Genomic DNA, 12,099 nt, shown 5'->3' with positions numbered 1-12,099 from the left:
ACCTTAAAAACCACTTTCTTCCTGGGCGACCAAAGTCCTTATTTTCTTATTTTCTTCATAATACCAGCTGGAACATACACCACTGTAGAACAAAGTGTTAGAGTATTATTACATTTAAATTTAACACACTAGAAACACTGAATGAAACATCCTTTTTTGTAAGAAAAAATGTAAACAACTGGAGTCAAAAAATAGTACACTTGAACAAGTATGGTGGGCCAGAAATGATAATTTACACACAAGAAAATAAAAGATACAGAAATATTGAAGCCATTTTAATAAAATCTCTTTTATTTTATAGCGTATATTAATTATATATGAATAATGATATATAAATGTGTTTGTTAAAGTGATGTTTTACACATTTTCAAAAGTTTTCAATAAAATTTTTATTGATCATTTCTGGTCAACCATACTTTTTTCTTTCTATTTTTGGACTCCAGTTGTTGACATTTTTTATTACAAAAAAAGGATGCTTTTTTCAATGTTTCTAGTGTGTGAAAATGAAGTTGTAATGTTCTGTGTTTACGAGGATTTTTTTCGCTTTAGGGACAACTCATCTGCGGATTACAGCTTATATATGTGTCGTATTGATGCATATCTCTTAGCATGGTATTCATAGTATTAAATTTATTGAACTATCAAGAGGGACTCAACATGAGACTCTCGATAATGACCATACCGATGTGGTTGACACTTTCAATATATGTAAAAGGTACGTATACATATGATGCTTATACATAATTAGTATGATGCCTATTTATTTAAGAATGTATTCAAATTATCAGTTGGTAGATCTCTGTTTTCGTGCCATGGATAGTCTCATCGTTAATATCATTGCTGTACATTTTATGTTCCAGAAATCAGTTCCTGTAACATAACCCTGTCGGCAAAAACGAATATTGTAGATCTGGGATCTCCTGTTTCTCTGACGTGTCAAGTTTGCCCTTCAACATCTTTAACAGATTTTCATCACAATGGTTCAAGCATAGCACGTATCATATTTGGGTCCTTCAGTGTAAACAACAAGAGTTTGTACACATTAGCATACAAAACTGAGACAAGAACGTTCAATTTGACAATTATGAATTTTACACGTTCATCTGTTGGCAATTATTCGTGTGCCATCCCTTATACAACGAACATGTCATCGCTGACTTTAGAACACTCCGGTATGTTTTTCAAATTCAATAACAGAGTACGCTTTATAAGCTTCATTACTAACGAACAGAACTATTCGATTTATATAATTAAGCCTCGGCTTATATATCCTAGCGTAAAAACGTATAGCTATGTAGAATTATGTTCAAAATATATTAATTAACAATTGCCTTATTTATTTTCTCATTATGTAAAGTTCCGGTGACATTTGTAACGTTGACTCCTGGCATACAGACGATTTCCGTTTTACAAGACGTTGCCACCAGCGTCATTAAATGCATATCCTCAGAGGGCCACCCAACACCCTCTATTACGTGGTATTTAGATAGAAAAACAATTTCGAATGACACCAACCATGTAGATATTACATCACGTAGTAGTAGTGAAACAACAGGAGGCGTAACGACGAGTACTCTTGCGATTACACCTACAGTTGAAGATCATGGTTCAACTATATATTGCAATGTCTCAAATGGATACGGGCAAATAATATCCAACCGGAGAATTAATCTAGATGTGTTAGGTAATGTCATTTTAATACTGAATGATTTAATCGCATGTTACGATTATTGTTAATTACTTTTTCAATAGTTTTGGGTGCCCTTTCCGTTCAGTCTCTGTTAAAACATTTGTGTAATACGTTATGAATATTAATAACTGAATTTTGATATTCTCAAAGTTTTTCCATCAAGGCCGACAGTTCAACACAAATCGGTGATCATTAGCGACACTATAACTGTGATACTTAACAGTACTGTGTCGCTAGAATGCAACTCCTCTGGAAATCCAAAGCCAAACATATCATGGATATTATCAAACCGTTCCGTGATTAACAACACAGCAATTGAAGTGACATTGGACAATAGAGTAAACACGGATGTCATCACCTGCAGGGCCACAAGTGCTTTACAGCCAACATATGGAGCTATAATACCAACATATAATACCACGGATTTATTAATAAACATTTTATGTAAGTATAATTTATGTTTAACACATAAATACAATACCAGTTATTAACTTACAAACGTCTACGTGTAATTGTCTCAATTAGATGACTTATTCGCTGAAAATAATACTTTTTTCATTTGATAAAATAGTGTTTTATTTTTTATGACTGTGTATCTTATTTCCCTTAGTTAAAAATATAATATCCATCATATCGTGTTGATTATGATGATTTTGATTTTTTTTTCATTGATAACATTAAACGTCGTATTTTGTTGTATTTACATCAGTCGTATACTACTTAAACTAAATTATTACTAGATTCTCAAAACAAAAGAAAGCGTTGAATTTATCTCTCTTTATCTTTAATAATATTTTTCATATTATTATATTTTATTGATTTTAAAAAATACCAACATAAAGGTATGAAGATAAATATTATACTGCTATGTGCTTAAATATGTAAAGATTAATGGGCTAACAATATGTGTAATGTATGACCAGCAATCCAATACAACTTCTCATTCATTGATTTAAACCCTGTGAGTTGTTTAATGACTTTGAATTAGATAACTTATACTTAAGAATTTTCGGAATTCATTATTAATTGAATCACACGCTTTCTGTGAATGTCTTTTAAAGGACACATTAATTGACTGGTACCTGCATAATGTGTTAATAAACTTGTATAGTATCTATATCATGGACAAACACCTTGAAAAACACGTTGTTTCTTCACAGATTCTCCGTCAATCCCAACCTGTTCAATCGGCGATACGTTGATAACAGAATATACAATACGGGCAATAAAAAATAAACCACTGAATATTAATTGTACTAGCAAGAGCAACCCTCCTCCCACGAGCTATTCGTGGACACTGCCAGGCGGAATAAAACAAGATGGACAACAACTCACAATATCACGCGTACTGTTGGAGGGTCCATACACACTTGATGTCAATAATGTTATGAACTCAACATTCTCACCACAAGTCATAACTGGGCATGCCAATTCGATCTTTACACTTGACATATTATGTAAGTTAAAGCGTTAATATTTTGTTAATCTATAATGGAATAGACACTCATTCACATTATATGTCTAGAACGATAGATTAACATCCGTCGAGCCCTATTATAAATAAACTTACTTGGATTAGGTATTATATTCTGAGAGCTTTCATGCATATAAACGTCATTTAATGCGATATACTCGTTGTGCAATTGATTATTCCAGTTCCTGTTGCTGTACACAATATTGAGAATAAAACCGTCTTGAGAAACCAGACATTGTCTGTAACATGCCCTGTCACTCTTGGGAATCCACCTGAGACGAGCTTTACATGGATACACGTGGATACATCTCACACTGTTGGACGAGACCAAGGACTTCTGTTGCCAAACATGCAGACCACTCACGAAGGCTTTTACAAATGCCAAGCTAACAACACAATGACACCTACAGGGTGTTGTGTACTTCCGGCATACGACGAAACCATGTTTTACGTTGATGTACAATGTAAGTGAATAGTAAATACGTATATGTATGCACTCGTTTTTAAGACATTTTGCATGATGAAAATCTAATTGCTTTAAACTTTAGCTTCATTTCCTAATACGTTTAACTGCATACATTTTGTAATATTGTGCATGATCAAATTACTTTGTAGACGCCGCCAATATTACAAGGTTTTATGCCACCGGATTTGAGAATGTGCCAAATATTACGGTAAACGAAAGTCAAACTGTGATATTACAATGTGATTCTGACGGGGACCCTTTGGCGTCTATGCTTCTAATAAATAATACTCGCGGTGAAAATGATTTAATAAGAGGAAATTATTACAACACAATATCCGCATCTATTTCTCATGCACGATGTGAATATGACATGGGTATCTACCAATGCAGGGCAAACAACACGCACAATAAAATTCAGCAGGTGCGAGAGATTGAGATCAAGATCAGATGTAAGTTACTACATGTATTTGCTTTTGTTTCTACGTCTCGTGTTGCTAATCATTTTCAGTTAACGTATGAGTAATAATTAAAACTTTCTGTAAATGAAGGTGCACCGAGATCTTCTCCATTTATGCCCGCGACACCTAAAGTTTGGACGAAAACTAACAGTAGTGTAACTCTAACGTACACTATCGTTGCGTATCCTCCACCAAGCTCTTCATCGGCATTCGTTTGGCGGAAGAAAGTAAATGAAGAATGGTTCATTGTCAATGCTACGAGAAGACTTCATATTCAAATTTCTCAAGACAGACTTCAGACAAACCTTTCAATATTGCAAGTGCAGGAAGACGATTTTACCAACTATACGGTTAAAGTGAACAATGACATTGGCACCACAGAACAGACATTTGTAATTCTAGCGAATGGTACTAATATTATGCAATTATTTTAAAGCGGGTATATACGATCTTGTCAAATATTTATTAATTAATATAAAATGTGTAAAAAAACTTATTATACATATATTTCAATATAAACTAAAATAAAAGTTAAGAAGAACATGTGTTGAAAAATGCTTAATAAGCCAGATATTTAATTCTGATATCGAAAAGGGCTGTACAGCCAAATTCGCCAGCATGTAAATCATGCATGTACGATGTGAATCTAAATTTAGTTTAACTGTTCATTTGAAATTCCTGCAGTGATATCGATTCATACGACACGCGAACACTTACTAAAAAGACAAATGCATCGGTTATTGTAGGAAAATATGTACGAATTATGTTCGTCACAAGCGGCTCGGGGCGCTTATTTGTATTTGCTGCATTTTATGAAATTCGTCTTAAATGTATCATTTTTCTTGCATATTGTGTGTTATTATAACATATTTGTATCAATATATTACAATTCAATACTACAAAAAATCGTATAATCTCGCTTTAAAGTAAAACCTTGATATATTGTATTTGCGTATTTCTGAACGACATTTTACACAATGTATCGTTAAATATGGATAGATAAAAGATGTTTTACAATTCCTATTTTCAGAACAGCCTGCTATACCAGAGCATTTCCGTGTATCTGAAGATCCGGTAACAGACAACACTGTAATCGTTGAATGGAAACCGGGATTTAACGGCGGGGAAAATCAATGGTTCGTTATTGGATACAAACAAGAAACGGGAAACAATTGGACTTACAAAACTATATTTGAAGATATCACTCGAACAGCGATTGAAGGACTGGTTGCCGGTTCCTCTTATCAGTTCAAAATGTATGCAGAAAATTCAGTTGGAAGATCAGATAAAACAATTGTTTTAACATTGGCTACACGAGCCAAAGCTGGTACATATTTTTCCATTATCTCTGAATATACACGTGAAGTAAGAAGGACTCTATGCATTTCGATTTCGACCTCTCTGCTTTGCAGTTGCCATTATAAGGCGGTGACGCAAGTTGAAAATGTTTATGATCAAATTAAGATGAAGGCATTAAGTAAATAATTTAGTATAGGTGATCGTAAATGACGAATTTTGTGTATATAAATTTCATAACGTATAATTGTAGGCATTATGAAGCTATATCATCAAATCGTTGTGTTAAATCGTGCAAAATAAAGCTGCAAAATATTAACATCAAGGCCATTTTTATTTGAAAAATTTAATTTGTAGAACATATTTTATCAAAAATGAGTATGCGCGCTAAATATATTTTGAAAAGCTTTAAATAATTATCAAAAATGTATCCCGTTGATGCATATTAAATATTAATGAGATATATATGTAAACATTAATTTAACAAAAAAAAAACAGTTTCAAAGAAGCGTGGATATATTTCTTGCAACTCGACGGTTGTTCGGTCGGTCGGGTGTTCGGTGTGTCCGTAGACCATACGTTCCCACACAATCCTAAAAACACTTTCCCTATAACCATTCTTTATGATAAACGTGGGAGCTTGATTTCAAGATACTCCATTTAATTCCTTAACATTTTTAATCATTAAATACATTATTTATGTAATAATGTAATTAGAAAGATAAATAATTGCACTCAATATACAAGTTAAATTGTATTTTTTCTCTTTGTATTACACTTTGTGTTTATTGGCTACCGATATTTAAACACTGCCAATATTTTAATACGTCTAATTACCATAACATGAAATATGTCAAAAGATGTGATTTATAATAAGGCTGTAAAAACACATATCAACGCACACTGTTGAATGCATTTAATTAGATAATGGATCAACTTCACCTGTCGGGGCTGCAGTGGGAGGGGCTGTCGGTGGAACTTTTGTGATAGTCATCTGCATTGTTCTTTGGAAATGTAGAAACACATTTACTCTCAAAAGTATGTATGTTCTGTATTAATTTTATTGTACTACATGTACATGTTCTAGGATTGCACAATTTATCCATGGATATATCGAGTTAGCAGCTAGCAAAATGTCTCAATTAGTTATTACATACCCAGTTGGCTTACTTTGTGTTTGATTTTACAATCGTTTGCACCGTCTTATTTTGCACTGTTTCAATGTTGTGATCACAGTGTGGACTTATCCATTGACCATAATTGCATCAGATAATAAAAGTATACTTTTTGATGAACTATTTTGGAGCGGAGCATCATCCTTAAATTACACACTTAAAGAGGTGATACATAATAAAGTAGAAGTTATAAATGCAATACATAGTTTAAGCATGGTTTAAGCACTGCCTGTGCGTCGAGTCTTATGTTTATTCGTTTTCAGGAAATGCTGATGCCGGTGCTCCTTACGATGACTTATTCAAAGGACAGTATGCAGCCATTTTGAAATATTTAATTAAATTCGTTTGTATCTATATCATCATCAATACTGCGCTTAGTTAATTATTCTTCAGAATTGAACATAATACTGCGCTTGCTTTTAATTATTCTTCAGAATTTAATTAATACTACGCCTAGTGTTAATTATTTCCAGAAGTGTACACTTTACTGTAAGCAATAATACGAATCATGATATTGTTTTCTCCAGGGCAAATGTCTCAGCTGTCAATACCAGCTCCGAATATGAAGAATGCAGAGTCGGTATGTTTGTATGTTTGTGTATAAGCTTTTATCCTGCTTCTGTTGCAAACATTGACCTAATAAAGCAGGGTCGAATGAATTTTCCTATCTCTGGTCAACAGGAAGTAGCGTATTCCTACGCACGCTGTGGCACATAGTTGAGTGTAACCTTTCCAATACTCTACACAAGGGTGTAGTACTTTACCAATATCGGCTGCTATCGTAATTGTAGACCAAGAGAAAAATATCACGTTCTCGGTTCTTTTTTTATTTCTTCTCATATTTTCAATAGGAAAGTATTAAAGGGGCCTTTTCACAGATTTTGGCATTTTTTTAACTTATTCATTAAATGCTTTATATTGATAAATGTAAACATTGGATCATAAAAGCGCCAGTAAAAAATCAAGAAAAAAATTAAAAAAAGGAAAAGAACATTGCCCGGAGCAGGTTTCGAACCAGTGACCCCTGGAGTCCTGCCAGAGTCCTGAAGTAAAAACGCTTTAGCCTACTGAGCTATTCCGCCGAATACACGTTCTTGACGTATTTTATACCTTATATAAGCAATCTTCGTAGTGTCACAAAATTTAACGACAAAAACAAAACTCTCCAAATTATTCAATCGTTTCGCGTTGCAACGCTTTATAATTTTTAGGTTTTAAAATCGTCAAAAGATGCATATAATTGCTATATTAGAGCATGGTTAATGTTCAGTATTACTGTTTCCTCACAAATATCATAACTAAAACGAAAACTTACGAATCTGAAACAACTTTTTTCAATTTTGTCAATTTACCAAAGCGTGAAAAGATCCCTTTAAGAGGAACAGTTTAAAGTGGAACTATTTTTTACGTGACACAATCGGTAGTAATTCGGTCGTCTGGAATGTCGAGTAGGAGGCTCGACAAGAATATTTATATTGTTTTATCAATTGATCGTTTGTCTTTGATAAAATGTTTCAACGGCATAAAGCAGGATAAATCGAATACATGGTTTGTGCCGAGATGGATAAAGTTTATCAGGTGAGGCCCGAAAAAGACAAATAGGTTCTTTTTCTAAGCCTCACCGGATAAACTTTCTCCATCTCGGCACCAACCATGTATTCTTTATATGTATATGGTTTAAATGTGTATGCTGGGAATCAAACCGTCAGGTTCTTTGTGTTCATGAAAATACAATAATGTGTATAATTATTGCCATTGAACACATTATAGGAATTTTTAGACTGTATTCATATTTTTATGCATGTCATTTATGTTGTTTAAATATGTATGCAGTGGTCAAACCGTTTGGTTTTAAATCTTTATTAAAATACAATAATGTGTATAATACTTGCCATTTCGTATGAAGTAAAAACATATTTTAATTTATACATATGTATATGATATAAATTTCTCTGGTCATAATATAAAAAGTGTATTTAAGTCGATCGATTGAATATACAAAGACAGACTTATCATACAACGCAACAGTACATAGAACGATCATTGAACTGGAGTCAGAGCCTTTGAACAAGTAACGCAAAGCTGGGTTTAAAACAACTTTGGGACTATCGAAACCGCTTGAAATCAATTTATTGTTTTATTTCAGAATCCCAGCAGAGGGACCAGTACGAGACACTCGCTGAAACTTCGTTTCATGCGTATTCAGCCATATCAAATGGCGGCTCAGAGGAAATTCGTGTTCTTAACCGTGTATCTGAAGCTTCAGATAATGATAACGCAGTGAAGAAAGACAATAAAATATATGTTAATTTAGTATTATCGACCACTGACAATTAAACACATTTACATATTTTGATGGATTAGTTACATCGAAACGAATTAAAGTGCATTTGACATATTAACACATTGAACGCCTGTATATATAATTATTATTATCATGCGCATTGACATGAAAGTATATTATATTTGAATTGATAATGTTTAATACATATACTTATTTCTAATTTGCCATGACAAATCAATGCTTAATAAATTAAAATAACTTTACAACAATTTGTAAATGCATGGGTTAACTGAGCATCTATTTTCCCTTTATGTTTAGTCAAGATCTTTAAAACACACCTGTTTTACATAATCTGAAACACAAGCATTATGTTTTGTCTGTTCATTACATCACAGACACCTAATCCAATATATTCGTATTGTCATGTATATTTTATTCCATCGATATATGTTTTTTTAGAAAAACCCACATTTACTCGTATATCACATTTTAATTATTCATGTTCACGTTATTTTTCAACCGAAAAAGCCTTATACGGAAACGCAGAAACAATGGTTTGATTCGTTTCTTTACCTTTAGTATTACGTTAATAAAACATCGAATAAACGGGTAGACACACAACACGCTATCATCCAAAAAAATGTTTTTCTGCTAAGGCAACACGGAGGGAAATTTCCAACGAAAGTGAGAACCATATCCTCAAGTTGTGTGCTAATTATTGTAAGAGAAGAGGTAAAGGCATTTTGATAACTGAATATAAATTATTATGAATTAGAACATCAGCCGTGTAGGAGACGTTGATATATCTTCTACCATTTACGTTTCTATCATTTATTTGTATTCTTCTGTTGTACAAATTGTCACTTCTAGTATGTGCTATTCTTGGGATAAAATAAAAACAGTTTGTTATGATATAATATCTAGGTCAGTATTTACATCGTTATATTATACCCATACGTCTTAGAAATGCTTAAACGTCATGGATAAATGGTCCCACATACGTATATAAAAATGTCAATACATTGTTACAGTGAAATTCCAGCAACATCATCAGAAAAGTCCGGTTGACTGGTATTTCACGCATATGACTAATTGCCTATACAAAACCCAATTAAAAAATCAAAAAAAAATGTAGTCCAAAGTTAATCACAAAACTTGCAAGTGGGAATAAGATAAACCCCATAGCATCGTTATTCAAGGAGGAAAAGAATCAAATGATTAGAATCAATGACCATACATATTATAGTCATGAGATTATACAATAAGTACACGTATTTAATCCCGTGCTAAATAAGAATTGTATAGTACATATTTTGTAGTGTTAAATAACTTATTAAACCGTTTTGGGGTAAGATATAAAGAGGATATTTGTTGGATTCGGTTGAATATCGATTTAATTTCACGGGTGATCATAGAAAACAATATTTTCACGAGTGGCGCAGCCACAAGTGAAAATATATATTTTCTAAATCACGAGTGAAATAAAATCGATATTCCGTCGAATCCAACACATTTTCTTTTTATTTTATGCTTTTTTTCACCGTTTATTTATATTGTAAATGAGTTTAAATCGATAATTTCGCTGGATTTATGACGTCATTTTGTCGAAAAAATGACGTCATTTTACAGTCAAACAATGAAAAATATCATTATTTTTCACTGTTATTGTTCACTGTTTAAAACAGTGAAATACCAGTTTCATTTCACTGATATTTCTCAATACACCACCGGAAAGCATAAAATAAAGAACTGTAGAAATATGGACTGCTTTTGGAGCTTACCGTATTCCCACTTAATATTATAGCAATGATGAAACTCCACAAACATGTCATATGTCGCAAATAGTATTTGTGAAATATATAGATTCAAATAGCCTCTTGAACAAAGACTTTATTTTAACAAATTAATAAGCTCTCATGTTAGAATGACTTATATCATATTGTTTGTATTTTTCATGTCCATGCCGTTCAAGGTTCGAGCCAATTATCGTATTCGATGTCTTTGTATTTCAAAGTCGTGAATGAAGGCAATTAAAATCATAGGTCACCAATATACATGATTTTTATAAGATGATGTCGACTGGTCAATCGAAAACAAACAATTGCGTTGAATACAAGTAGACAACAGTTTGTTTAAATTCTTGTGATACAAAGGCAAAACAAATATTTTTTTAATAAACGGATCGGATATGTCAGTTAATACAAAAACAATATTTAATCAGACATTGTACGATATTTATTAGTGTTTCATACCATTCTTTAGCATAGTTTACATGATGGTGCATTTGCATATTATACATTGTTGACTTCATCGCCATTTATTTAGTTTAAATACCTTTTCAGAATTCGTTATTGTTTATTATGTCGCTGTAAACTGGTCTTTATCATGAGCCCTAGTGAAGGTATAAATTAAAACTATCTGACAAATTAATGTATCAAAGTACCAACAGCCAAAATTAACTAACATAATCGGTAGTGTTTAAACCTTCTTTTGATTTATTATCATTCACGTTCAGTAAAGGCTACAATATCTGTTGCAATATGGCAATACATATGTTTAAAAAGTTGAACAAATATCGAGACGATGCCAAAACAAATAACAAAGACTGACATTGCTAATTTATCTTCTTGAATGCGAAAAGCTGAGCGGATTTCACGCTGAGCGATATGTTGCCGGTTAAAATCTTGGCATATAAACTTTCGTCTCAAAACAATATTATATATTAACAGTGTGGTATGTTTTTCGTAATTTATCGTTTTTTCTTGTAAGCCTCTGTAAGATAAATACCATTTTATATATCATAACAGTTGGAAAAGCTCTCTCTGGTTTTCGTCTTTCCATTGCATTTCCCTCAAGCTGATTTAATTCACTGGTAATAAAGAATTACATTCTGAAAATCCTGAAAATCGTGTTTTATTTTCAATGATAACAGAGAATTTGACCTTTTAGCTAATATGTCAATCCGACGGATGTTCATTACGACATCATCGATTCTTTTTTTATATGTTGACTATATTCATATATTATAAAGGACCATGCCCATAGATATTACTTTATTACTTGCCTTTCTCCCACATACCAGAACAGAACAGAACAGAACATAAGTTTATTACGACTTGTACATAGTACATCGTCAGTCTTAACCTTGTAATTATACATACATCAACAGGTCATGTGAATAGGAAGTGATCATACAGTTATAAGTAATATACATTCAATCTAACGTAATGCATGCAAGTAGTTTGAGGAAAAAGAA

The 12,099-nt window shown here is 32.6% G+C and overlaps 1 protein-coding gene across 1 annotated transcript in view; it reads left to right on the top strand.

Moving 5' to 3' along the window:
- The window catches only part of LOC127836553 (nephrin-like), a 9,433-nt gene extending 500 nt beyond the window's left edge, over positions 1–8,933 (top strand). Inside the window, exons 2-14 of the mRNA XM_052363206.1 lie at positions 550–715; positions 861–1,172; positions 1,358–1,684; positions 1,841–2,134; positions 2,851–3,147; positions 3,347–3,628; positions 3,780–4,079; positions 4,179–4,496; positions 5,119–5,415; positions 6,309–6,422; positions 6,823–6,868; positions 7,087–7,139; positions 8,706–8,933. Of these exons, the coding sequence (XP_052219166.1) occupies positions 610–715; positions 861–1,172; positions 1,358–1,684; positions 1,841–2,134; positions 2,851–3,147; positions 3,347–3,628; positions 3,780–4,079; positions 4,179–4,496; positions 5,119–5,415; positions 6,309–6,422; positions 6,823–6,868; positions 7,087–7,139; positions 8,706–8,896 (2,937 nt within the window). The 5' untranslated portion in view covers positions 550–609 and the 3' untranslated portion in view covers positions 8,897–8,933. The remainder of the gene's footprint in view (positions 1–549; positions 716–860; positions 1,173–1,357; positions 1,685–1,840; positions 2,135–2,850; positions 3,148–3,346; positions 3,629–3,779; positions 4,080–4,178; positions 4,497–5,118; positions 5,416–6,308; positions 6,423–6,822; positions 6,869–7,086; positions 7,140–8,705) is intronic.
- The last annotated feature ends 3,166 nt before the right edge of the window (positions 8,934–12,099 follow it).

The sequence above is a fragment of the Dreissena polymorpha genome, chromosome 6 (genome assembly GCF_020536995.1).
Source record: "Dreissena polymorpha isolate Duluth1 chromosome 6, UMN_Dpol_1.0, whole genome shotgun sequence".
NCBI classification, from domain to species: domain Eukaryota; kingdom Metazoa; phylum Mollusca; class Bivalvia; order Myida; family Dreissenidae; genus Dreissena; species Dreissena polymorpha.
Note: the sequence above shows the minus strand (reverse complement) of the source record. Positions and strands in the feature narration are given on the sequence as shown.